Source organism: Centroberyx gerrardi, chromosome 23 (genome assembly GCF_048128805.1).
Source record: "Centroberyx gerrardi isolate f3 chromosome 23, fCenGer3.hap1.cur.20231027, whole genome shotgun sequence".
Taxonomy (NCBI): domain Eukaryota; kingdom Metazoa; phylum Chordata; class Actinopteri; order Beryciformes; family Berycidae; genus Centroberyx; species Centroberyx gerrardi.
In genome coordinates this window covers 15,547,409-15,573,913 of record NC_136019.1, presented here as the reverse complement: position 1 = coordinate 15,573,913, position 26,505 = coordinate 15,547,409, and the positions used below count along the sequence as shown (strand labels likewise).

Here is a 26,505-nt window from a genome sequence, read left to right as displayed (position 1 = left end):
CGGAAAGTTCTAGAATATTCCTCCTTAAAGTGGACCCGACTTAGAGAAGATGTTTAGATAATGGATGGGGGAGGGAGTATGCATGTGTGTATGTACTGTACACGCATATGGATGCATGTGGAGTGAAGAAAAGACTGAAATGTATTTTTTTTTAAATAAATTGTTTCATTAGCATTCATTTTTGTGCATTGTGTAGTCATTGCAACTGGCAGGCTGTAGCGATCCCCTTCGTAGAAAAACAATAACTTACTTTTATTTGCTCTGTAAGAGTGAAGATTGTATTTTAATCAATAAATCAATCAGCATGATAGCCCATAGAAGAATATTGAACTTTTCATGAGGTAGGCAGAGGCCTCTTGGACCATTTCTGAGATGAGTATCTGGTATCTCTACTGACATCTTGTGGATGTGAAAAAAAAACTTTTTTTTTCTTAACGGAAATGACGTGATACAAGAAAACCATACGACTTCTCTGAAATTTGTCCTTACAATGTCCTTAATGCAAATATTTTTTCAGTTATCATGTATAAAATAGACTCATCGTCAAATTCAGATTTTTAAAAAACAAATATTAGTTTATTGTAAATGTTAGAGTCGTTTTCCCGGTGAAACACAGGAGTGGGAGGCGGCCTGGAGGCCGGAGATAAAAAGCACTTGGACCAGTTTTCTCTCCCACTTCCTTCTCTCTCCTGGTCGAGGTAAGAGCATGCTCTGTAGTCAACATCTGTCGCTCCTTTGTAAACTTTTCCGTTTTTATAGACGAAGTGAGATATTTGTTAAATGTTGCGTTTGTTATAAACCATACACCTGCAGTGGAGGTTTGTCTTCCACTGCGCATTTGTGTAAATCTTTAAGACGGACTAACATGGCGTTACGACGTATCTGCAGCCTTTCGGTGCAGCACAGAGTAGAACTACAATCCGTATCCATCTACTAGTTAAACCTAGATATTTAGTTGGTAACGTAATGCCTACATTAACGGAAACGTTTGTTCTAATTGCTGCTTTTGTTATTTATCGAAAAAAAAGAACATATCAGCCATGTTTGAAATGGCCGCCACTCGTGTGGCTGGGCTACTTGCAGTGTCTCTCAATGATGATAACTTTCACAGACCTGTACTGAATGACTGTGATTGTACATTAATATTCTGATGTGAGACGCTTTCAAAACGTTTATTTAATTTTGTTCAGACTTGTATCTCGTGGTGTCCCGAACACGTTGCAGGGGGCAGCGGCTCTGCTTCAGTCACGTGTTGGTAGCTGGTCAGAGGAAAGCGTTTCTCTGCCACATGCTAAAGTAATGTCTGTTTTCCCCTCCCTCTAGATGGCGAAGAAAGGTCGAGAAACTAACCCATGCCAAGGTAATTTATCCAGCCGTGTGGTGAATTTAAATTGCATCTGACGCTGCATTCTTCAGTGCCAGCAGCTACTTTGCCAGCCACTTAAATTTACTGTGTGGCGAGGAAAGCAGAAATGAAGTGTCATGCTACCGTGATGTTCTATTGAACTCTCTCACTGAATCAACCTTGAGGATACTATAACACAAATATTCTGAGTAGCATGAAGCTGGCCTAACCTGTGATCAGGATTGTGCTCACATCAGTTTGATCAGCCATGTTGCTGGTTGTGCAGAAGCATACTAATTGCTCCTCTCCTTCCCTCTTTAGGTGTGGGCTACACGAGGAGACATGGTTCTCTACTTAAGGTAATTTAACGTTGAAAATCGTTATGTCTCAGATCTTCAAATAAACACAATTTCAGTCATTTTTGCCAAGAAACTCCATTATACTGGCCTTAATTTGGCTTGCTAGCTACTCCAGGAGCTCAATGCTACAATGATGATCACTGAACTCTCTCTTACTGAATCAGCCTTTGAAGAAACCTCTTTACCAGATTCTGAGTAGCATTCGAGGACTCAAGCTAATCTCTAAAGCTATTGAAACTGACATGGTATAGTGTATTTTACCTGTATGTATGAGGACTACATCTTACAGAAATCTCAACCAAATGTTTTTTTTTTTTTTTTTTGGGAACAGATTTGCTAGCCTGGTCAAAGATGGGAGACCCACCCTGACTGGTGAGTTTGACTTGAGATCAAATATTTGCAAAATGCCACAAGGGTTCCAAATGATGATTTTCCAAAAAGACAAGCATATGCCTGACTACAGTGATGCTAACCTTCAATCTGACAAGCCCGCTAAAAGATTGTACCCATCTTCACCTTTCCGTTCATGGCTAACAAGTGATTTTACGCTGCAGGTTGGCTTGCGCTGCCCCCTCATGGAGCTGCTGAACCCGGCTGTGACGCAAAAGTGAGTAAAATGCCATTTATTCCAACAGTTCAGTCACATTTTGGGGCTAAACATGATGATTAATTTCAATGACAAGCATATGCCTGAATCCAGTGATGCCAGCCTTCAATCTGATCACCCTATGTGTAACTTGTATTAGGTGTTACTGTCTAAACATGGCACTTACCAACTGATGTTTCTTTTGCTAGGTGGGTGGCGCTTGATGATGAAGGATGCTGACTGCTGTGCAACAAGTAAGCCTCTAACATGCGTGTGTGGGGTTGTGATCCCTGTTCTCAGAAATGCCTTTCCTGTGGTGCAGGAAAAATAACTCATAGATTCATAATGTCCCCCTTTTTAATAGAAATCTGATTAAAGATCCCTCCCTCGTCAGCACAATTCCATGCATTTCTTCTAGTGTTGACGGAAACAAGAAATGACGTAACCCCCATTTTAAATGTCTGATTGCCCACCATGTTGAAACTTATGGGAAAGGTGTTTCTGATGACTTGTCGTTTGAGAGGATGAAATGGGGTAACACCCATTAAATTTCTGGACGACTATTGTCATATGGCAGTTTGTCACCAAAGCCCTGATCAAACATAAGCCTTAATTGTCAACCTAATATCATTGGCACTTTTACTTAAGTGTTTATTTCTTTTGCAGAGCTCTGAGTGGACTCTTCGAGGTGTGGGCAGCTAGTCAAGTCTGATGGTAAGGCCTTTTCAACAACTCATTACCTCATAACATCTATCAGATAGATCCGTTCACCATAATGCAGTTCCAATGATGATGAACTTAGCTCACTTTGAACCGATGTGAAACGACACGAACATCTGAGCAACTGCATACATTTAACCTTGACACTGTTGCATTTCGCTATAACTTGAATCCAAGCATATTAATCCAAACACTAATCCTTAAATTTGCTGAGACTGAAATGAGAGCATGTGAACACATGAGATTCTCATTTTGTAACTTTATTTTTCATCAGGCTAGTGAAGACATTTGACAAAATGAAAACCTCTTTACTGAAAGAATTTAGAGATGAACATGTAGGATTTGTTAAGCATTCTTAAAATCAGCTTTGTTTTCTTCAACAGATTACCCAAGATGGCTGCCTGCTTTAGGAACAGCCAACATGGTAGAAGGTAAATATGACATCTGTACCTCCAGCATTCATTCCCAGACCATAATCTGAAAATGATGAGAGAAACTTGGAATCTCGTTCGTCTGAACAGCTGTTGAGAAAACGGAATATCTGACATCAGTGAAGGTCGTCTCCACCTAGTGTTAACCTTGACGCTGTACCGAGACTGACAGTGGCTCGTCTGTTTAGGTACCTGGCTATGATGGTGACTGCAGGACGCGTGGACGTTCAGCATGGTGCAGAGATCTACGCTCCAACTAAGGTATCTACAAAGTGAAATTTTACTGCATTCAATCCTTAATCAGTAATGTGGTGTGGTCAAACCTCACATTCAGACTGAAACATCTCTAATGGCTATAATTTAAGCTGTTTAAGATGATGGACTGAGTAAAGGGAAAAGAATTGGCATTTTACTAGAAATATCTGAGTCTGTCACCCATTTCCTTTATGATGACACCCGCACGTGTCTTACGCCCTGCGTCAACGCCAGAACCTGAAAAGGTGAACCCACTGGCGTTGCCTTGGCAATAAGGGGAAGACCCGTTGGGGTTACCAACAGTCTGAATGGGAACTAACATGGATGTGACATAAAATGGTCTTAACTTGAACATTCAAAATGGCTGCCTGGAGGATCTTGAAAGGAGAACCACTGTTCTGTGAATAATTAGCTGGAAACTAAATTTGACTCTGTTTTCTAGACTGCCGCCATCCTCTGGAATATCAGAAAACATGGACAAACCATGGTTAGTATTTTTGTTTACATCTTGAGCAGACTTGAGTATTTGAAGTGATGAGTTCCTTTTACCGCCCCAGTCTGAAATTTTGTGACTGATTGGTACCCTCTGAATATTTACTCATAATTTGCTCTTTTAGCATACTCTAAAACTGCCTGCCCTAACATCTTCCAGCCTGACTTCTGCTTTTTTTTTTTTTGTGTACCCCTTAGGAATTAGCTGCTTGTCGGAGTCAACACAATCCCTTTGGGTGGGAGATTGTCTAAGGTAGGCAGCCTGAACCTCAACCACCATGTTGGCTTAAAGATTGTGGCATGTTTGGAGATGATGTTACATCCAAGGTTCAAAACAGTCTCACCCATCCTGGTACCGGATTGCCAACCCCCCTCCCATCAGCCCCCCTGTTGGCCCGTTGTGACACTGAGAACCCTGATGCTGACCAGCCAGGTGTAAGGTGATCTGCCGGCTCCTGATGGGGAATTCTGGTGGGGGGGAAATGGGTTTGGACTGCCGGGTACCTGGATGTATGACTGAAAAAGCACACTGATCACATTCTAGAACAGTTTTGTAACTTCCTGAATACCAGTGGAACAGCCGTCTCATCTCACTTTCACTCTTGAGATCTTAGGTGAACTTCAATCTGATGTTGCACTGAGGGAGCAAGGTGGTCATGTGAGATCAACCCCCCCCCCCCCCAAAAGCTTCATATACAAGACTCAAGGTTGGTATGCTGACCAGTACTTTATGCATAAGGGATTAGAGGTTTTCCTGAATCTCAGTATGAGGGATGTGATGCAGGAAATGGTACAATCCCACTTAATACTATTAATGGTTGGAAATCATGACACTACTGAACAACTGGCATTGATGTATTTAAATGAAATGTCAAGATGGTGTGCAACTGGCTTACAAAGCTTGTCACAACAGACGGCAACTTGTTTGTCTGCTGGGATCCAGTTGCATCAAAGCCTTTTCTGACATTGGTAACTCACTCCGGAGAATGGAGGAAAAAAATGTATAAGGTTTTGTGTCTGGCCATCATATTACATTGGATAATAAACAGATAAAACTGCAGCATTCACAATACTGTAGCAAGTAAGAAAGCACAAGTCTTGAGGAGATGTGATGAGTTCCTTTTTACCGCCCCAGTCTGAAGATTCATGACTGATTGGTATCCCCTCTGATCACAAGACTGAAGCTTTACTCTTGGTAGGGTTGTCACAGTGGGTGACGTTCCTGCTGGCATACGGCACACGCGGGAACAGCGTTATTTTGCATATTCGGAGATTCCATGTTCAGCTGCTAAATGATAAACTGATACTGACAACATGGTGATCACTCGTATGACAGTTGTTGGGGTGGAGGTGTTAATTTCAGATGGATTAATTGCTTGTCCTTGCCTACAGGGACAGCAGTGTCCAGTGGTAAACGGGCCAGTCTCTGCTCTTGTAACTCTTGAGTGAGCAGTTTGACACTAATGCCAGTAAAAAGTTACTGTGTACACACTGTTACAAATGCGTGCAAATTGTAGAATTTTTATTTCATGTTCCCTTTTGTGAGACTGACTTTGGTAGCGCTTAGACTGCCCTCTAGTGGCAAAAGGCAGTATAACTGTTGAGGGAAGCGACACAGGGTAAAAATGGCACCACCATGACAACTCAAACTTGAACCCTTTTCACTCATTGCAGCTCTCTTTGGTTGCAGCTGTGCCTCCCATCGGCTGCCTGTCAAGTGGTTTGAACACGCGGAAGCTAGACTCCTGGGATCCTGTTGTAGATGTAAGCAAACGTGAGTGGTATATCACTGGCCATCTTTAACATCTTTGTGTTTCTGGGATTGTGGAAATGATGTACCTTGCCAGCAGTCGGGGTTCCGGATCCTTACCCTCTGCCCCTCCAGTTGGGTCTCCCCTCCTGTTGGCCCAGTATGGCACTGAGGACCCTGATCCCCTCAGGTGTAAAGTGACCTGCTGGAACCCTGATGGAGAGGGAGAACTGGTTGTGAGGTTATGACTGAATATGTGATCTGATCTCACCCCAGAAACTAATACCTACCTGTTGGCTAAAACTTCAAATCACATACCCGAAATACTTTTTATGAAATACGAATTCAAAAGACATTGTGTGTATTTTTTTTTTTTTCTGTTTCATGCATTCATCACTATTGTGATGCTATATTGGATCAACAGTCCTGTTGAACCACCATCCCATCTGCTAATGGTGTCATCAAGGCCTTTTCAGATTTACAACAGCATCCATAGAATGAAGATGATGCACTAAATTGTATAAAATGTGTTCATGATGTACATATCACAGTGGCACATTCAAAAAGGCCTGCTGAAATATTTAACTGGCATTTGCAATACTGCAGCAGTTGAGAATTATGATCTGACAAGGTACAGGGGGGGCCCACACTCATTCCTGGCCAACATGAATGAGTGTGGCCAACATTACGCTTCGCACAGGACTTGAAAATCCTTCACTTTGCATTTTGAGGAATTAAATGAAGCCTTCAGTCTTGAAAATTGCTGTCAGAATTAATCAAATGTGGTTGTTCAGCTTTGTTCCTAATGAGGGAAATGTCATCCTTTTCAGTCCTGTGGCACTTCATGAAGTCATCACCTGTACTGTCCCACAAGGCTCCTGGGCTCCATCTCATGAAGTCATCACCTGTACTGTCCCGCAAGGCTCCTGGGCTCCATCTCATGAAGTCATCACCTGTACTGTCCCACAAGGCTCCTGGGCTCCATCTCAGCCAGTGCTGGTGAGTAATTGAATGACAGTGGTGATTTTATACGGGAGGGAAATGTTGAGGTCTCACTACGTGGGACTGTTTAAATCTCCAATGAATGCATCCGAAGTCTTTGAGTAGATATGATGAGTTTCCATTTACCGCCCCAGTCTGAAGATTCATGACTGATTGGTATCCCCTCTGATCACAAGACTGAAGCTTTACTCTTAGTCAAATTAGTCAAACTTGATTATAAAAGAACCCCTTTTCTCATTCCAGATCTCTCCAGAGTCCAGCCAGATCGGTTGGACGGTTGTCTGCACCTCATGGGTGACGGCAAGGTGTGTTGAGCTTAACTTTGGTTATTAAAGCTTGGTTTCAAGAAAAGCTAATTGGTTAAAAGCTAATCTAGAAGTGATGAGTTCCTATTTACCGCCCCAGTCTGAAGATTCATGACTGATTGGTATCCCCTCTGATCAAAGCATTTATCCTTGAAGATGGAGTTTTTACATGTGTGACGTCACACACACCCTCATTAAGATGTTTTGTTTCCCTTTTCAGACTCTGGGCAGAACTCCTAAGGACCGTAATGGAAGCTCTGTCGTCCTTCATCTTTGTGTTTCAACACTTACATGGTCGCACAAAATTTGTCGTGGGGCTAAACACATGGTGCATTGTCAAAGCCTCTGTCCTGTTTTGCACTATTCATCCTGAAATCAGATGTCATTGTGCATGTATATTCAGTCTAACAATGTTTGAAAATTCAAATAAAGCATATGAAAGTATATACAGGTTTTGTGTGAAGTGTCACTGGCAAAGCATTTGAACTGTTCTATTTTTCTACAGTAAAAACCATGGTTAGAATATCTTGCCTCTAGTTCACCCTTGCCCACAAATCTGATTTTTGAGGTGGTTAATATCAGTTACCACCTCACTGGCATTTAATATATGAAAGGTATGTGTTTTCAGACAGCAATATTTACAACCTTTTTGAATGAGTAGTAATGGGCTATAATACAGTCTTACAGGTGTGGAGGTGGGTAAAATAAATGGATAATTAAAGTACAATGGAAATGTACAGTTCCAGCTGTTTGCAGGATGGCCAATACACATTACCTCAACACCAGGAAGGCCAGTGGATTCTGGGGAGCTAAGTGGCCAAATTCAGGGGGGGGGGGGGGGGGGTAAAGCTGATTTTGAAAATCTAACACTGGTTTGTGCAAATGCATCTAGGGAAAGTCATAAGAGCCATTTTGAAATGTGATGGTTCCAAATTCAAAATGGCTGTCAATTTGGACTTTATAGTGTTGAAGTTGCTCAGTAATCCTAACACTCTGGGACCTGGTTTCTTAAATTTGTTGGGAACCAAACAAGGAAAAATTAAAGGTCAAAACTAAAGACTATTCCTACATGTGAAGGACTGAAAAGGACAAGACAGCCCCATAAGAACCAAGATGTTCAGTGCTGATACAGTAGTAGTGGAAATGGATAGACTGGTATGCTGCTTTTTTTTCTGTATTTCAATGATATCGTATAGATGTTTGAGGATATACTTCATACACCTCTATGCCCTGGATTTATATATTGTGACAGACTGGACACAGTTGCCTTCATTGGGTAGACACTGAGGTTTATTAGAAAACAAAACATCTCAACTGGAGGGACAACTTGTCAGCTGACAGAATAGTCTGATTTAGCCCAGAAAGTATAAAAGCGGGAGCCAACTCTTACAAGACGGTTCTCACCTGTCACTGCACTGCATACACACACAGTCATGTACATAAACAAACTTCATTCAGGTTCCAGTATGTTTCAATCAACATGTATACATCCCATCATCAAATTCTCACACTGTTTTTTTGCTCTGATCTCCCTCCTTACTACATAAACTGTCAGTGGTGATCCATCCTTGTATTTATATCTACATCAAAGAACAAGGCAATGTAAGCTACCTGCAGTGGTCATGGATACAGACAGCGTTGCCTTCTCCAGGTATGGTGACTGCAAATAGTATCTGACAGAAGAAAATCTAGCCGGCTCTTCAGCTGTTTTGGTAGTCCTGATGTCTGTAGTCTGATAATGAGCCTGCAGACACGGCCGAGCCTACCAAACAACCTCCAACCAAGGTGCGCTATATTGTCAATGAGACAGTATTTTAACAGCTTTATTAGCAATGCCTCCTTCAAGTCGGGGGCACACACTCACACACACACACATACACACACAAAAAGAGTCTCTTAGTCAGCAGTGAAGATCCTCGCAGCGATATCATCTAGTAGCCAGTCCACTCCAGCCAACAGGTTCTCTCCTGTTACAGCACTGCAGCCAATGATACACCAGTGGTGGCTTTTAATCTCATCAAGGGCCAGAGCCTGGAGGAACACACACACACACACACACGCACGTTAAGACATGAGACCACAGCTGGAAGCACATTTGCAAAATGTTTCACTTGGCTGGTGACATTGATTAGGTCTTACTGTTAGGAAACACAGGTGCTTGTGTTGGGGGTCACATATGGCAGTATGTTCCTACAAATGTATTAGTATCCATTAATGATTATATATACTATATTCATTACTATATACTAGGGACACATCTGTGTGTGTGTGCATTTGTGTTTCACTTCCAGTGTTGCATTCACTACTCAAAAAAGTAATGCATTACTCATTTAAACTGATTTTATTACTTTATAACTCCCTGGCAGCAGTAATTCGATTGCATCCTCTCTTACCTTCAAAAACGGCAAAACTCAATTGCTCTGCCTGTGTGCTTGTGTGAGAATGATCAGTGTGACCAAACAGCGGTGATGTTCAAAGCTCTTATCATCTTTCTGCTTGATAAAATCAAAGTAGTGGGAATACTTCCAAGAGAAAATAAACTTTATCTGCCATTTCTTATCGAAGCCAGTTTAGTGTGTGTGTGTGTGTCTGCAACAACTGAGAGGAAGACGGCTAGTTATGACAAAACAAATCTGGAGATGGGATGTAGTTTTTGGATAATTCAACTTCAGTCTGATACTTAGAGGGGGTGTAACTGTAATATCACTGAAATTGAAATAATCCATTACACTACTGATTAAAAAGTAATATTACTGTAATGTATTACTGAGTAATGCCACACAACACGGCTCACCTCTCGTATCGCCTCTTTAGACAGCGCTCCTGGTAAGTCTTGTTTGTTCGCAAACACCAGCAGCGTGGCTCCAGCTAACCTCTGGAGGGAGAGAACATGTGGAAATAATCACTGAACTGTGCTAAAGGCTGCTTGATGCTGTCCCTGTTTTGACAGAATAGCAGTTGGTTTTTTTCCAACACATGACGATCAGAAATAAATGACTCTAGAACAGCAACCAAAGAGTTCACACAGGTTTCATGTGTTTACTCTTCAAGGAATAGACCAAGTTTTTGGGAGATTGGCCCCGCTGATCAAATTGTCAAAGTGATGAGAACATAGACACCAAATCATCCATGTGTCCCCAGTAGATCATTCACTCCGGTGCTCCATGCTAACACTTGAGTATACTCTATGTTGAGTGACAATAGGCAACTAATATTCAAAGTAAGTAGACTGGCTTTTTTGTAATAAAAAGCAATTAGTGTTTTATATAGCCTTTCTATTCATACATTTTAAAAATGAATTATCATTGACACAATATAGCTGATGTAGCCAGGTGTATTTTTGGAACTATTTCAGGTGAGCGACCACATATTCATCCTCTGTGCAGTGAGTTTTAGCTGCAGTCTCCCATCATCCACCACCTTCACTTCCTATGGAAGCAGGGACAAAGACTACTGTCCCTGTACCAATCTACACAAAGCTGCCAAACTTAGCTGCATATCATTTGATTACTTACCATTTAGCTTTAGAGCTGCTACAGGTTCTCATTCTCTCACTTTTGAGATCATGCTAGTGGCTTCCTATCACTCAAGATAGTGTATCCTCTCATCAGATATTGGGTAAGGTGACCAATGAGCCAAAGTCCCAAAAAGTCAGTGTAGTCCTTTAGTGAGAAAGTTGACCAATAGGCCAATCTTGAGATTGGCCTATTGGTCAACTTTCTCACTTTTGCTCTTTAGGGTTTGCTCTTTTAATACTGTGCTTAAAATAATAACTAACTCCAAAATAGCTCTGCAGAAATTACATTATTTGAATTTAAAAAAGACCAAAATTCCAGGCAAAGTCAACTAAGTAAGCTTGCTCCTTTCCAGCAATGCCCCGTGTCACATTCATACAGTTCCACACATTCACACCACGGAGCTCAATACAATCACAGTTCTTCTGTGTGTGTGTGTGTGTGTGTGTGTGTGTGTGTGTGTGTGTACCTCCTCCAGCAGCAGTGCGCTCAGCTCTTGCCTACAGTCCTCCAGTCTGAGTCTGTCTGCGCTGTCCACCACCCACACCAGCCCGTCTGTACTCTCAAAGTAGTTCCTCCAATAGGAACGCAGCGACTTCTGACCCCCGACGTCCCAAATATTCAATTTGAACCTGAAAAACAAAAACAACAACAAAGAGAAGTACATGAGGAGGGTGGGAGGCAGGGATCTCCATAACAAACCTAGAGAGTGTCAACAACACTGGAGCAAATGTGTGTGTTGTGATGCAGTTTCAAAGCTGGCAATAGAGACAGTGTGTGTGTCTTGCCCACTATACTCTATTTTTTGGGTGTAAAGGCCATGTGCTTAAGTCAGTGTGTGTGTGTGTGTGTGTGTGTGTGTGTGTCGAACCAACCCTTTGTGTTCCAGTGTTTTGATGTTGAAGCCTAGTGTTGGAGAAATGGTGCTGACGTCTTCACCGTTAAATTTCTTTAAAATGGTTGTCTTCCCCGCGTTGTCAAGACCTCTGGATGCACAGAGTTAAGGAGTGGAGAACACAGGTGTACACACACACACACACACACACACACACACACACACACACACACACACACACACACACACACACACACACACACACACACACTTCACTATTAGTTATCTGATGGACGCTTCAGCTGCCTCTCAATCACTCGCTGTTACTACACATTAGCTAGCTAGGTAGCATAGCATCACACAAAACACAAAACAAACTTTACAGAGGGAATACCAGTATCCTAAGGTTATTACAGTACCCAACCTTAAACTGAATGTTAAATATTATCATTACAGAGCTTACTAGCAGACAGAGATTCAGTTATAACGTTAGTATGAGGGCTAAATTACTGTATTACAAAGAGGATACAGCATCAACAGTCGCATCTCCCGCTCCTTGTGCTTCATTTTCTTCAAAATCGTCAGCAAACCCATCTCAACGGCGTCCCGACCAACCGCAGTTATACTTTCATTCGTTCAGCTTGTTACTAATTTTACTAATTTAAGATTTTGTATTAAAGTTGATGACCAGCACTTTGAACGTTACTGACCAGGAAGTCACTGTAATGCAAATCCCGCCCTACGTACGTACAATTGGGCTGTAGTCTAAAGAGCGCAACGTTGATTGGTTGTTGGAGACGTTTGTCAAACCTTCGGGGCAATTTGATTCGTCATTCAGCATCTACAGGGTGTGGCCGTGAAAGACAGCCGTAGAACAGCTGCATGTTTGTGGGTTTTGCGCCCCCGTGTGTCTATAGAAGGAATTACAGACTTAACATCTGCAATGTTACAGTTTTTCTGCCTGCTGTGGCTTTGAATGTGTGGAACTCCTTCCAGTCTTTATCAAATCTCTATGAATAGTAAACACATTTTCTTGTTTGCCATTTTTGTTTTCCATGTTCGATTCTGAGACAATGCTTGAGAATATAGTACAAAGACAAATGACACTGGACAACATAATAAGAAAGGAATATGTGTACATTATCTTATTATCTTCTGTCTGTCCCACTGTGCATGCTGAGCCTAGTTCTGAAGACTGTGTGTGTGTGTGTGTGTGTGTGTGTGTGTGCGTGTTCCACGGTTTTGAATTTGAGGATGAGTACGCACACACACACACACACACACACACACACACAGTATTGCGCCCATAAACTGAGTATGAGTTATTGCTGTAATGAAGAGTTTTGATTTAGATTGTAAATCCCATACTATACAGCAACACTGCAGACAGAGTAACATTGTTTCCATCAGATTTGTATTTTCTAGGGGGAATGGGAAGGCTGAAACAATATTTAGCTGACAGGACACTGACTTCTGTTAATATTTTGATTAGAAGTTACTTTTCCAAAAATCCCCTTGAATATTGACATTCTAATGAAGTGTTTTTAGTGGCGACTCCTTTACAGAAGCAGCATGAGCCAGCGTGCTGAATGGGAAAAGGAAACACTGATTCATAGTCAAATATTCTGGTCTGGTTTGGGCTTGTGGCCATGAGAGCAGCTCCTGCAGCAGCTGAAGAGCAGCCAGTGGCTCTGACTGAGAGAAAAGCTCACCGGTTGGCATTCAAAGTTTGGAAATTTGTCTCATGACTAAGACAGGAGTTATATTTCATATGATGGCACAGCTATGGCAGCAGCGGGTACACTCTTAGAAACTAGGGTTCCATAACAGTTCTTTGTGGAGAGGTGAGGATCTACAGAGAACCATTTGTCTCTGAAGAACCCTTTGTTGAAAAGGTTCCTTCGGGTTCTGTCTGTTAGACAAATAGAACTTTTAACTTTTAAGAACCCTTTCTGGAGGAAATAGTTCTTCAGGAATGCTTTGGAGGGTGAGAGAAGGCAAAATAGACAGCAAAAACATTCACTCTTTCTGATTTTCTCCTTTATTGTCTGTTGACTTTATTTTGAGAGCAACACCAGGCATCATTCAGTAATGAATGGTAACTATGAAAGGCAATCATGAAGGGACAGACTTCTGACACTTCTGTTAATTTCTACCACTTAATGGAAAATATAATGTGTTTTTGATATAAAACGACATCAGTTAACTTACATGAGGCATTTAAAATACTGACCTTGACCCTTAAAGCAATACTCCCAGGCTGGGATATTAAACTCGTCCAGCTGCATCTGATCTTGGTGAGTAGCCTAGTTTATATTCTGGTTTCATGGTTTCATGGTTTTCAATAACCCCCATGTTAAAACTAAGTGGAATATTGCTTTAAGGGTGAAAAAATGCTGAGCCACACTGACTTAAGCACATTAGCCCCAAAAGAAAAAATCCCTCACTTTATTTCTCACACTTGTGTCGAACAAGATCAGTAGCATTACATTAATTTTAAGATTATTTTGGGGCATTGCTGCTTTATTGTATAGTTACAATACCATACTACCATACTAAATAACACTACATGTGCCATAGAGTTACATGTTACATGTAGTGTGTATCTAACGTCACACTTAAAGCCTGAGTCCAGCAAAAGAGTTGTGTGTTGAAAGGAGAACTGTCTATTTGTGGTATAGAAATAAGCTACGGCAGGATTTTTGCGTCTGTTCTGCTGTCACTAAGCTGCATAATGTTTCTTTTACTATTCACGTTAAGCCTCTTTTATTTCTTTATCCTGTATACAAAGTAGGATCTTAGGCAGCTTCACCTGGTGTGCAGCCTAACCATCTTCTTCTCTCCCTCTCTTCCACTGCAGGAGACTATATGAAGTGAGAATCTTCATCTTCATCATCATCATCATCATCATCATCATCATCATCATCACCATCAGACCCTTTCCTCTAACATCCCAGCCTGGTTCCCAGGAACTCTTCCCAAATAGCACCGGGGTGACATAATGTCCTGTGTCCTTCCCCTGGTACTCACTGACACCCACACAGCGCTCCGGACTTCATCCTGGATCTGATAAACCGCCCGCAGATCTGCTCTGGACTGGACTGCTGGTTCACCCAGCAGCAGCTACGCTTCCTGTGGTTTATTCATTTCCGTGCAGAGCGGGACAGAAATTCCCGGCACGTGCAGGAACGACAAGCTCTTGTCAAATATGGTCATCATCCTGTTTCAGCCCGCAGCTCTTCCTATCACACGCGACTTTTCCCATCACTCTTCAAGTGCTGTCGGAAAAATTAGCCCACAACCCAAAGCAGTAATAATAATAATGATAGTACACTTTAAATATAAAAAACAAAGTGCTTTGCAGGAAGGTATAAAAATAGATAAAGGAGGAGGTTAAAATCGGACACATTCAAAAGAAAAGAGGTTAGAAGAAAATACATATAGGCTACATGAAATAAAATAAGATGGAAAAAAACATAAGAAGTGTGCAAAATAGGCTACAGTAGCTTACATAAAAGCAAGTCTGGAAAAAATGTTGAGACTGTAACTGCTTCCCTCAGTTCCTCAGCCAGCTGTAAATATGGCTGGGAAAGTGGGGAAATGGGAATTTCCCACCGTACCTGAGCTGCCAAGATGTGACATTTAGAGGCTGGCGAGCACAGAAACCATGTCAGCAAGTGATGGTGACACTGATGTATTATATTAATATATGTTATTGGTTGGCATTCTATGTGTGTTTCTATTCTCACTCTTTTTTATGTTTTAGTCGTCAAAAATGTAAAAAAACAAAAAACGTACCGACAAGTATTATTCAATAATCTGAAGCTCGGAACTCGGAGCGCACTTGAAGGCAGCATCCCTTGTCTGGCAAGGGCGCAGTTTACTTTAAAAAGAAAGTGAAAGCAGTAGTAATTGATGTTGCATCACCAGCAGCCTGCTGCCAAGCCTCCTCTGCTCTAAAGGCATAGTGTCTCCCTGAACACTTTCAGTCCCGAGCTAAACACTGAAAGAGACCAAGCAACAATATAAGACATGAAGAAGAACGGGCTGCACCGGGGGAAAATTGCCTAAATTGGAAGACTACCGTTTTTCATCCACATGTCATTCAAAAGTTACTCAGGTTTATCATCCGCAGCAGCAGAGGAGCGCACTGATTCTGCGCCAGCTTCACTGTTTGAATGGCAGCGGATTTACCTGCGGGCATGCTGAAACCGACCGGTGAGTGTTTGTCACTTCTGCAGTCACGGTGAGGTGGGAAGTCAGCCAGCCTGCTGCGGAGAGGAGATGCCCCCGTTATTCATGGAGACCGGCTCCGAAAGCTCGGTGTCAGCTGAGGAACACCAGAGCAACACTGCTGGCTCGGTAAGTGCTCCAAATCAACCAACCAATCAATCAATCAATCAATCAATCAATCAATCAATCAATCAATCTGTCAATAAATCAGTCAATCAAGAAGAATTAGTCATCCTACTATAGATACTATAGGCTACAAATATCACAGCAAAAACTATAATACCCTCAATGAATATTATAGTGATGCCACAGGAAAAATGTATTTGAGTTCTGAGATTAATATCATAATCCTGAGGATAAAGTCAGAATTCTGAGATTAAAGTGAGAAATACAGAATTTTACTTTAAATTTAGAATTCTGAGATTAATCTCAGACTTTATTCTCAGAATTCTGAGAGGATTAGGGCCACTTGAAAAATTTAGGAGTTCTGAGATTAATCTCAGAATTCTGAGAATCAAGTCAGATGTCTGAGAATAATGTCAGAATTCTGAGGATAAAGTCAGAATTCTGAGATTAAAGTCAGAAATACAGAATTTTAGTTTAAATTTAGAATTCTGAGATTAAAGTCAGAAATACGGAATTTTAATTTAAATTTAGAATTCTGACATTAAAGTCAGAACTCAGAATTAAGTCAGAATTCTGAGAATAATGTCAGAATTCCGAGAATAAAGTCAGAATTTTTAGAATCTAGTCAGAATTCTGAGATTAAAGTCGGAATCTCAGAATTTGAGTTTAAAGTCAGAATTCTGAGAATAAAGTCAGAACTCAGAATTCTGAGAGGATTATGGCCACATTAAATCATTATTTGAGTTCTGAGATTAAGATGAATAAAGTCAGAATTCTGAGAAAAATTCTGATGTTCTGAGAATAAAGTCTGACGTCATTCTCAGATTCTTAGAACTCAAACAATTGTAACATATGGGTGTAATCCTCTTCCGTATTCTTCCGCAAATATAACATTAATGCAGAAAAGCAAGATATGATCACTATAAACTCACTATTGAGTACCACAGACTCACTATAAGTCCCTATAGGAATATCATAGGAATATTATAGTGATTTTTCATCAGGGGCCAGTCAAGTTGATTACAATCACTTTAATAAAAGTGGACTAAGGCTCCAAGATAAATCAGATTTTTTCACCTTAAGAAATTATCACAGAAGCATTTAAGTAGATGCAAGACTATGTTTAGGCGAAATCCATATTCACCGTCAGTCTGGTTCCCTTCTGCCTGTTAGAGAGCAGTGGAACATGTGTTCACAAGCCTGGCTTTAACATTTAAAACAGACAAACCAATAAGTGCCTCCTGTCCTATTTGGGCCGATTTGAGCGGGGAACAAAACTCGATCCCATTCATAGTAGAAATCATTGAATTTTGTCTTGACAACTATCATTTTTATTGGAAAAACACGAGGGAAATCAACAGTTTACCCACTGAGTTTAAACTTCATTCGCTGCTTGTCAAATTCCTCTACTTTCTTTACTGCTTTATTGTCTTAAATCTAGAGGCTACATGTGATAAAGTCAGTCCCATGACCATAAGAGCCATGGTATCCATTCAAAACACGTGATGCAACATCAAAAATTTATTGACGTCTGTCGGAAAAACAACGTTCATTCCCAAAAAAAAAAAAAAAAAAAAAGTTACAGGGGATGCCACAGGAGAAGTGGGCACTTGCGGACCCCTTACGACACACACGTCTACACCGCAATGTGTTGAGTGTATTTGTATATTTGTGTACTTCACAGGGCAGAAGAGAGGCGCGCAAGCCGGGAGACAAGAGGGGGAAAAGGAAAGAGAAGAACCGAGACGCGGCGAGGAAGAGCAGAAAGAAACAGACGGAGAGAGCAGACGAACTCCATGAGGTTCGGTTCTCTCCCTATTCCCCTTATCCGCCTTTCTCTCCTGTCCCTCTGTCACTGTCTCTCTTACACACACACACACACACACACACACACACACACACACACACACACACACACACACACACACATACCGCTAAACACACAGTGTGACTAGTGATGTGTGTCAGCAGCGTGCAGAACAGTGTGTGTGTGTGTCTTGTGAAATCTGGCTGCGCCCTCACAGCCATTTCTTGTAAACACTCTGCCTTAGGAGAAGGGCTCTCTCTCTCTCACTCCCTTCCTTTCCTCCCTCCCCATTGGCTCTCCCTTCCCTATCTGTCCCTCTCAGTCACACACACACACACACACACACACACACACACACACCCTCCCTCCTCTGCCTGTCCATCCATGCACCTTTTTTTTCTCCCCTGAGGGCCAAATTCTACAGGTGGAAGCACACAGAAAAACACATACGCCCTCTGATTTTAAATCCTTTAAACAAAATTATTTCTGTCTTCGATGAGTTGAAGTTCTCAATAAGAACCATTGAGGAACTTTAAAGAAGTACATTGAAGAACGCTGTACCTTTACTGTGAAAAGGCAGGAAGAGGTCAGCAGGTCTTTTTTAGCTCTTTTTGCTTTTGATGCAAGCGCTGCTTCTGCTTTTGCCGTTGCCAGAGATATTTCTGTTGTTTCATACTGTAAGCAAAAACATTTACATTCACAGGACATATTGTACAGATACGACATTACAGGACAGTTACACTGCAGCCTTTATAAAAGACCTGATTCACAATTGACTGACAGTGAAAGAATCATGAAGAATTGGAAAAAAGTTGGATAAGGTCTTTGTTGGGAAGGCTGTTTTCTTTTCTTGTATTGTTGATTACCATATTAAAATTGTGATCAGTAACATAAACCGCTAGTTTACACCAATCAATCGCTAGTTTACACCGTCAAATTACTTTCAGTTGCCTTTTCTCCAGAATGTATATATATATATATATATAATATGAAGTCAAACACACTATTTATTCCAGTTTACAGTTACGGTTACAGCATTTGAGTTAAGTTATTGTCATCTACGAGCATGATTAATCTTTATTTCAAGGTATTTAAATTGTATCTATGTTTGTATTTATAAAAAGTGGTTGTTTTTTCTCAGTAACTGTAACAGATATGAGTTTCTTAATCTGATTTCTGGAAACCTGTCGCATGTAATCTATTACTTCCAGGCCATGAGTAAGGCTGGATGAACCTGTTTTACATTATTCTCAGTGTGACAATCGGAAGTCCAACCCGTGTCAAAGTGCTAGTTCAGTGTGCTGCACCTAACCGCAAGACCTCTCTCACGTTTTCTTTCTCTTTCAGCTAATTTCCCTTTCTCTTCCTTCCCGCTCTGCAAAACAGGACTATCCTATAGCAACCACAATCGGTTGGTGCGGTGTGTGCGCGTGTGTGCGCGTGTGTGCGGTGTGTGTGCGTGTGTGTGTGTGTGTGTGTGTGTGGCAAAAGAGTCCATACTTTCACTTTCTCTCTCTCTCTCTCTCTCTCTCTCTCTCTCTCTCTCTCTCTCTCTCTCTCAAGGAACTTGAAGAGCATAAGAGAACAGAACTGAGAGAGCTCAGTTCTGCTCTCTTATGCTCTTCAGGTTCCTTTTGAAGAAGTCTGACTTCCGAGAAAGATCAAGTTCATGTCAGTCAGTCCTGGTTCAATGGGCTAGAGTACACGATGACACATGAATGAGTACAGGAATTGCTGTTTTGAATCTGACTTCATGACCTTTGTCCCCTAGTAGGAAGTACCTAGTCACTAGTTTGAACTCTTCTAAGTAACACTATTTCCTTTAATTATTCAAGTCATGTGCTTTTACTTCCATTTCAATATTTAGTCCCGCTTTTACTTTTTTCTACTTTTTGTTTTTAGACATGAGAGTACTGAGTGCAATGAGATGCAACACTTACAGTAAAACAGTCATTGGAGTTCAATAGAGACAAATGCTGAAGTTCTGTATTTTTTACAATAAACATCCCATGTCTGCATTGACCAGCAGCGAACTACATCTCTTGCCTTCATGTTCTTGATTACTGGACAACCACACTGCTCTCACTACCTACCCATTCCTGTCATGCTGAACTTGCAGTACTATTTCAGTTCTCCTTCCAGCTCTGACTTTGTCACCTATCTTCCCCTCTATCTCCATGTTACTTTCAGTAGAGCCGAAATGGCACCGGAGAAGAGATTTCAAAGTGTGTCATCAGTATTGCCTGACTCAAGATGCAGGGCTTAGCGTTTTAGTTCAGTACGAGTCACGCCTGGTGTGATATCATGGGGGTGGGATGCGATTATGTTTATTGTTTTTCTCTTGATATATGTCTTTAATTAGTGCTTTTACTGCCGATGCCAACAGAGTCTCCCTCTCTGGGATAATAAAGATAAACCTGACTCGACTTGACATGACCCATTTGTCATTTCTGTCCCGCTCTTCTCCCCTCACCTTCATCTCTCTTTCTCTTCCCCTTCCCCTCATCTCCTCTTCCCTTTTTCCTCTCCAGGAGCTCCAGGGTCTGGAGCGATCCAACTCGGCCCTGGAGAAGGAGATCGCCGCGTTGAAGAGAGACCACCTGCTCTACTCGACCGCCCTGGAGCGCCACGAACCCCTCTGCCTCCTGCGGTCCTCTGGTTCCAGCCCGCCCACTCGCCTCCCAGCTTCCCCCTCACCAGCTGCGGCCCATCAAACCTGCTCCAGCCCTTCTCCTGTCCCTCTCCAGAACTCATACGCCGGTTTTCCGGCTCCCTTCTCGCTCTCCACCTTCTTGACTTCCAATCCGGGTCTTCCCACCCTTAACTGTACTCACCAGTCACCCTCGACTCCTGTCCCAACAACAAACGCCTCAAGCCCATCTACCTGCTCGTCTACTGACCTCTTCGCCTCTTCTGGCCCATCCACCCGCCCCTCCGTCTCCTCCTCTACAGTCCCGGCTCCTCATTCCCTCTTCGGTGAAGGGCCTCCTCCTCTGACCTCCTCCCAGCCTACACCAGTCTACACCAGCCTCATTTCAAACCTCATACCCTCCACCTCGCCCCTCTCTGGGCAAGGGACTTCCCTCGTAGTGTCAGCAAATGCCCCTCTTTCCCAGACAAACAGTGCTGTCTTGCCCTCCTGTTCCCACACTGTGCCCCCTGGACCTCATTCTGACCTGGTGGATGCCTGGTTAATGAATCAAGTCCCTGTACCCACTTCCAGTCTTCCAGATGCTTCATCTCCACCGGCGCTCCCTGGCCCTTCTTCGCCCCCAGAGGCAGAAAATGCCAGTTTAGTAGCACAGGGTTGTCCTTTGAACGCACCACAGCTTCATTCAGTTCGGTTCAGTGCTACTCTGAACCTTTCAAGTCCACCTTGTACTCTTTTACCTTCGTCCCATCAAGGTCCTACTCTCCAACCAACCTCAGTTTACCCTCAGACGAACCTAGATCTTTCCTCTGCCCCTGCCTTTGCCCTAAAGTCTAGTTTTAGTCAAAACACTGCTGATTCTACCCCTCTGCTGGCCCTTCTCACTGTCCCCAGCCCCCTTGATGACACTCAAACTACCTCTAGCAACTTTTACGGCCCTGTCCCTGGTCCTGGTCCTGGTCCTGGCCTCAGCCCTCAGCAATTACCCCTCTGCCAACACCCGCCCTCCCTGCCGCCCTCGGCTGATCCTTCAAGAGACCTCTCCCTTTTTGAATTCCTGGAGTGCAATGACTGGATACTAGGCAGTGCAGCAGGCCGGTGGGACTTGTAACCAGAAACACTACATGCCACCTGGGCAAGAAGGGCCAGATTCACTGTGGCCAAATGCTAATCTAAGGGCACCAAGCATGTTTGGTGCAGTTTAAACTCTGGAGTGTTTTACTCCTTTAGTTTGGTTCATTTTGGCAGGTGAGAGGAATGCCATTGAAGCTGAGGTGGCACCAAATACCCACACCGAGACGCCTGAAAATGCGAGTGACTGTCCTCTTCTAAAGAACTGTGGTGTGGTTCGTAAGGAATGAGAACGAAATCCGAACTTACTACAAGAAACGACCACAAACCACAAGGGGTTATGGGTATAAGGAGACAGATGTTGACATGTGATAGCCAACAGTTAGTTCCTCATTCTTGGAAAGCCTAGCATAACTCAATGAACCATGGGCAAACCTCAATCGCTACTGATGCTCTTATTCAGCTATTTCTTCATGTGTTCTCAACTGGTTCAAACACCAAAGAAGGTAGATTACGGCAAATAGTGCAGACTAGCCTATCATGCTTAAAGTTACAGGAACAGGAATCAGATTTGTTTTGACGCCCACCTCTCTCTTCCCCACTGCCAAAACCTCTAACCTCACTGGATGACAGGTTGCCAAAACTCTTTACTTGTGATTCCACGTAGTTTATGAGGCAGTGTGATCCTAAACAAACCAAATACAAAATTGCAACAAAGTAAACTTTTCCGCTGTCGTTCAGATCAAAGAAAACAAATTGCAGGTGTGATCACACCCTTAATCAATAGATGAGAAACTGTAAAATTGACTCACCATTAGCAACTCTGACTATAATTTTAGGTAGGAGGAGCTTCCTTGCGACCTAAGAGGAAGTGTGATCATGTGAATTCTCCACTTCTGCCTCTAGTCTTAGTATGAACAAGTGAACCGGAACATAGGCAGTTTCTCACATAGCATGCTGCTATTGAAAATTATTTTATTTTTGCTGCTTGTTTTAAAATCAAAAACGAATGTAATTGCTTCCTGATATGTAGTGAGTGTAAATTTAAATTAAAAAAAAAAAAGAAAGAACATTTTTATTTCGTTTTCTCCAATTCAAATAATACAGTTGCATTATCTCTACTTATTCCCATGCTGCAGCCTGGCTCCCAACATGGTTAGATGGTTAGATGGTTAGATGCTCTGTATATATAACACACCTTTACCAGGCCCTTGCTAGCAGAGTGGGTTACATGTGTTTTCAGGTACTTGAAGTCAATGGACAGTTTTCAAAACAACCCAACTGTCACTTGCAACTACTACATGACTAAATCCTGACGAATGGATGGATATGTGAAATTGCATATTTTTTTTGTGCTAATTAAGTTGTCAAGTCAAGCTAGAGTTTATCTAAAGCGTATTTCAAAAACAAAGCTGCTTCGGGACACATGGGCCGACGGCAGTTCTGCTCGATCCAGGAGACGCTGCTGTTCAAAAGATGATCTGTGAAGAAAAGACACTAAGCAGCATGATGATGATAGGACTGAAAACAAGATGACAGTTTCATTGATTATGATGATGATGATGATGATGATGATGATGACAGTATCATCGATGACAATAATGATGCACTGTGTTATTGATGATGATGATGATGATAAATTTGATGATGATGATGATGATCTAGGACACGGGTTCCCAAACTTTTTCATGTCAAAGACCTCGAAACAGCTTCACAGTAGAGGTGTTTGATAACATTTTGTCATAGGAAACCAAAGTTTATGTTGTTAGATATGATTCAGATGTAACACATTAAAGAAGTGCATGATTGTCAATACTAAAGGTGGAGAGATAAGAGTGAGTTAAACCTATGATGAAAACAGTGCTTATAATTATCATACATTCCCTCAGGGTGCTAATTTAAAGTGAATGAAATCAAAGTGATGTAACAGGACCTGTGAGGCTGCTTGAACCCCAGTTTTGGGAGCCGCTGATCTAGGAAATATGGATTGGACAGTAGCTTTGTGCTTCGTACGTTTAGGAAATCTTGCTGTGTTTATGCACTATGATTGTGTTGAAATGATGTAATGATTTTAATCTTATAGATGTTGCTAATTCTCTTTTATATACATAATATATAGTATCTATATGAGAATTAACCCCTGATAGCAGTTTATAAGGTTGTGTGTGTGTGTGTGTGTGTGTGTTACTGAGATAGATAGATGACCATTTGCATTTGTCATGCATCAGATGTATTTATGCTGTTATTCAGGTTGCATGAGAAAAGTTAAGGGAAAAATAAATTCTATTGTATTTTATTCCAGTAGTGCCAAATATACATATATTGTTGATATCAAAGTTATTGACTGTGCCATGAGTTATTATAAGCATCTTCCATTGTTAGACTATAGGCTAGACTATTGGTAATAGATTATATTGGACTATTTTAGACTGTTAGAATATAGACTACAGCTACTACGATATAGACAATTTTTAATACAATACAGACTGCTGTTAATAGACTATTGACTATTGTTAATAGATTATAGACCGCTGTTATTAGAATATAGACTACAATTACTAGACTGTAGACTATTTTGATAGAGTACAGTGTTGTTAACAGACTGTAGACTGTGTTAACAGACAATAGAGCCTATTATTAACAGACTAATGGAAGCTATAAGCAGCAGACCAGCACCGCTCCCGTGCCAATCGGCCAACCATTTACCGGACTGCCGGTCCCCACGGTGTTTTTACCAGAAGACAACCAGCTGAGCTCACCTGCGACACAACACGGAGGAGGAGGAGGAGGAGGAGGAGGAGGAGGAGGAGGAATATAGGAGGAGAGGAAGGGGCGCAGGCGCATGGTATTACGCACGCCCCTATATCATAAGCCCGGAGTCTGTTTACGATGAGATTACAATAAGAGGGTTCAGGGTTGGCAGCACGAACACAGCGCAACAACACAACCCGCTCACTGCCAGCTAAGGTGTGACTTTGAGAGGGAGATGAAAGAGCGCGTGGATAATTGCGCTTTTCGGAGAGAGAGGAGAGAGAGAGAGAGAGAGAGAGAGAGAGAGAGAGAGAGAGAGAGAGAGAGAGAGAGAGAGAGAGAGAGAGAGAGAGAACAAGTGGATTAGTGAAAAGATAGAAGAACAATGGATGGGACTTGATCCCCAAATCCCAGGGGCCATGGCCAACTATAACACACACACACACACACACACACACACACACTCTTGCGCTCACGTCAACTAGGAAGGGAGGAAAAGGGGGGAGAGGGAGGGAGGGCAGAGGGGAGGAATGGAGGAGGGGGGGGGGGGTCTAGTGGGAGGGAGGAGAGGCAGAGAGAAACACTGCTGGAGAACAGGAGCGAATATAATGGGATTTTATAAAGGGATGAAACGCAGCCAGTCGTTTGGGGAAAGGTAATGGAGTGAGAGCAGAGCGGCAGGGCGCGCGACAACTATTGATGCATCTGTTTAAAATTAAAGGGGTTTAAAAGGCAAAAGCCAGGCCACATAAATAAAGGCAAATAAATAAATAAATCTATCCTATAGCGTCATCCGCAGTGAGGAGCCTCATTCCTCTCTCTCCTTGCACCACCTTTAGGCTGAGGCACCAGTGTCAAGGCAGCCAGAATAAGACAAGAGGGCATCCGGTCACAACTTTCAAAATAAAATCCTCATTGATGAACGGGCTTGGCAACGTTTTTTGACTAATGTAAACATGGGTGTCAGTTAGGTATGGCAAGGTGTTGCACTGGCCAAACCTTAGCCTAAGTGTGTCAAATCTGATCCCCGTCCTGTGCTTGCTGTTTTTATGACTATAATGGAGAGGAAAGGAAAGCAAACAAAAATGGCCAAAAATGATCAATCAAAACCTGTCAATCAAAACCCATTTGATTGACAGGTCCTTATGTAACCGCAGACATTAGCTATTTAAGACGCCCCCTCCTGTCTCCTCCCTGCTCTCGCAGTGTTCCCGAACAAGCGCATTAACATGAAATGGTAAACGGAACTTCTTTCAAAATGTAAAAGTTTATAGCCTGATATTATGTTCTGATGCAACTTTGCAAAACAGAATTGGCAGCCTCTCGTTCACAGTGATGGATTACCTTTACTGACTGAATTAGACGTCTCTGGAGTTGTTTTCTGTGCTTTTTGGAATTGAATGGGAGTGAATGAACCCAAGAGGTTTGGCAAAACTGATTTAAAAATAACTTTAATTGTAGTGGATGCATGTGAAAACTGTCACAATTAACAATAAAGGAATGGAACATGTAAAACAATTAGCAGAACCTCAAATCACGCTGGAATTGTCCTTTAAGTTTTGATTTGTCACTTCCTGTGTGGGAAGAAGTCTAGGCCTACATACCCAACACCAAAATTTTATTTGGGCAAACAAGGTGAATAGTGGGGCGCTCTTCTCTGTTGCAGGTCCACTATGTCATTTAGGCCAATAAGACAGGCGTAGGCATATTTTTACATAAAAATCCTGCCTAGTGCAGCTTTAATTTTTCTTTTTTGTCACAACCGACAAACACTTGCACTTTTATTTTGAAGGCCAGCGCGCCTTACTTCCGGTGTCATTCTGGCTAACTGCGTGTAGCATGACGCTGCTGGCTGAGGCGCTGTAGGACGACCGGATAACGGGAACCGAGAAGGGGGGACATGAGCAAAACGCGTCAGACAAACACACATAGACGGGGTGCTATTGTATAACACGGGCCTGTACTTCTTCACCACGAGCTGCCACTGCAGCGGGGAGCGGCTTCACCCCCGTTTCTGTCTTACCGTTTTTTTAACCGAGGAGGCAGAGACCGAGCGGAGAGGAGCGGGATTTCGGTGTTGTATCGGCCCCTGGCGGAGGAGCTGCACGTGTCGGCGCGGTGAGGGACCGTTTCCCCGCCCTGATACGGTAGGAGGACGGCAGCAAGCTCCGGAGGGGGGCAAAACCCCGAAGAAGAAGAACGATTAACGGTCAAAAAAACAAACAAACATAAAAGGGGTCGTTTTAACGGTCAAGAGAGGATCCGTTAAAAC

General features: G+C 42.3%; 2 protein-coding genes, 1 long non-coding RNA gene and 8 other non-coding genes across 20 annotated transcripts; 10 read left to right on the top strand and 1 right to left on the bottom strand.

Moving 5' to 3' along the window:
• The first annotated feature begins 681 nt into the window (after nucleotides 1-681).
• On the top strand, nucleotides 682-7,689 carry LOC139930006 (uncharacterized). Of its 10 annotated transcripts, XR_013508002.1 has the most exons (17): nucleotides 682-698; nucleotides 1,324-1,360; nucleotides 1,667-1,704; nucleotides 2,036-2,076; nucleotides 2,259-2,311; nucleotides 2,500-2,544; nucleotides 2,957-3,004; nucleotides 3,394-3,441; nucleotides 3,630-3,702; nucleotides 4,139-4,183; nucleotides 4,387-4,441; nucleotides 4,527-4,628; nucleotides 4,796-4,895; nucleotides 5,863-5,962; nucleotides 6,769-6,937; nucleotides 7,184-7,245; nucleotides 7,466-7,689. It is a non-coding gene; the product is annotated as an uncharacterized LOC139930006 (long non-coding RNA). The 10 variants fall into 10 exon arrangements; XR_013508005.1 differs by lacking the exon at nucleotides 4,527-4,628 and having other exon boundaries at nucleotides 4,803-4,895; nucleotides 5,879-5,962; XR_013508001.1 differs by lacking the exon at nucleotides 4,527-4,628 and having other exon boundaries at nucleotides 4,803-4,895.
• On the top strand, nucleotides 1,830-1,904 carry LOC139930042 (small nucleolar RNA SNORD26). Its single transcript, XR_011785443.1, has one exon. It is a non-coding gene; the product is annotated as a small nucleolar RNA SNORD26 (small nucleolar RNA).
• Nucleotides 3,072-3,135, top strand: LOC139930041 (small nucleolar RNA SNORD29). Its single transcript, XR_011785442.1, has one exon. It is a non-coding gene; the product is annotated as a small nucleolar RNA SNORD29 (small nucleolar RNA).
• Nucleotides 3,490-3,560, top strand: LOC139930043 (small nucleolar RNA SNORD30). Its single transcript, XR_011785444.1, has one exon. It is a non-coding gene; the product is annotated as a small nucleolar RNA SNORD30 (small nucleolar RNA).
• Nucleotides 3,883-4,009, top strand: LOC139930039 (small nucleolar RNA SNORD22). Its single transcript, XR_011785440.1, has one exon. It is a non-coding gene; the product is annotated as a small nucleolar RNA SNORD22 (small nucleolar RNA).
• Nucleotides 4,221-4,292, top strand: LOC139930035 (small nucleolar RNA SNORD31). The gene has a single exon (XR_011785436.1). It is a non-coding gene; the product is annotated as a small nucleolar RNA SNORD31 (small nucleolar RNA).
• LOC139930037 (small nucleolar RNA SNORD31) lies at nucleotides 5,290-5,362 on the top strand. Its single transcript, XR_011785438.1, has one exon. It is a non-coding gene; the product is annotated as a small nucleolar RNA SNORD31 (small nucleolar RNA).
• Nucleotides 7,040-7,115, top strand: LOC139930038 (small nucleolar RNA SNORD31). Its single transcript, XR_011785439.1, has one exon. It is a non-coding gene; the product is annotated as a small nucleolar RNA SNORD31 (small nucleolar RNA).
• LOC139930036 (small nucleolar RNA SNORD31) lies at nucleotides 7,312-7,386 on the top strand. The gene has a single exon (XR_011785437.1). It is a non-coding gene; the product is annotated as a small nucleolar RNA SNORD31 (small nucleolar RNA).
• An 824-nt stretch (nucleotides 7,690-8,513) lies between the features above and the next one.
• arl2 (ADP-ribosylation factor-like 2) lies at nucleotides 8,514-12,307 on the bottom strand. Its single transcript, XM_071923082.2, has 5 exons — nucleotides 12,125-12,307; nucleotides 11,636-11,746; nucleotides 11,230-11,392; nucleotides 10,040-10,120; nucleotides 8,514-9,276 (listed from the first exon to the last, which is right to left on the bottom strand). The coding sequence occupies exons 1-5, from the start codon at nucleotides 12,187-12,189 to the stop codon at nucleotides 9,142-9,144; spliced, it is 555 nt and encodes a 184-aa protein (XP_071779183.1). The 5' UTR covers nucleotides 12,190-12,307; the 3' UTR covers nucleotides 8,514-9,141.
• A 3,292-nt stretch (nucleotides 12,308-15,599) lies between these two features.
• Nucleotides 15,600-21,772, top strand: batf2 (basic leucine zipper ATF-like transcription factor 2). The gene is made up of 5 exons (XM_071923122.2): nucleotides 15,600-15,957; nucleotides 17,639-17,755; nucleotides 20,293-20,951; nucleotides 21,306-21,505; nucleotides 21,660-21,772. Exons 1-5 carry the CDS (start codon nucleotides 15,880-15,882, stop codon nucleotides 21,770-21,772), a joined length of 1,167 nt encoding a protein of 388 aa, XP_071779223.2. The 5' UTR covers nucleotides 15,600-15,879.
• Nucleotides 21,773-26,505: the final 4,733 nt, after the last annotated feature.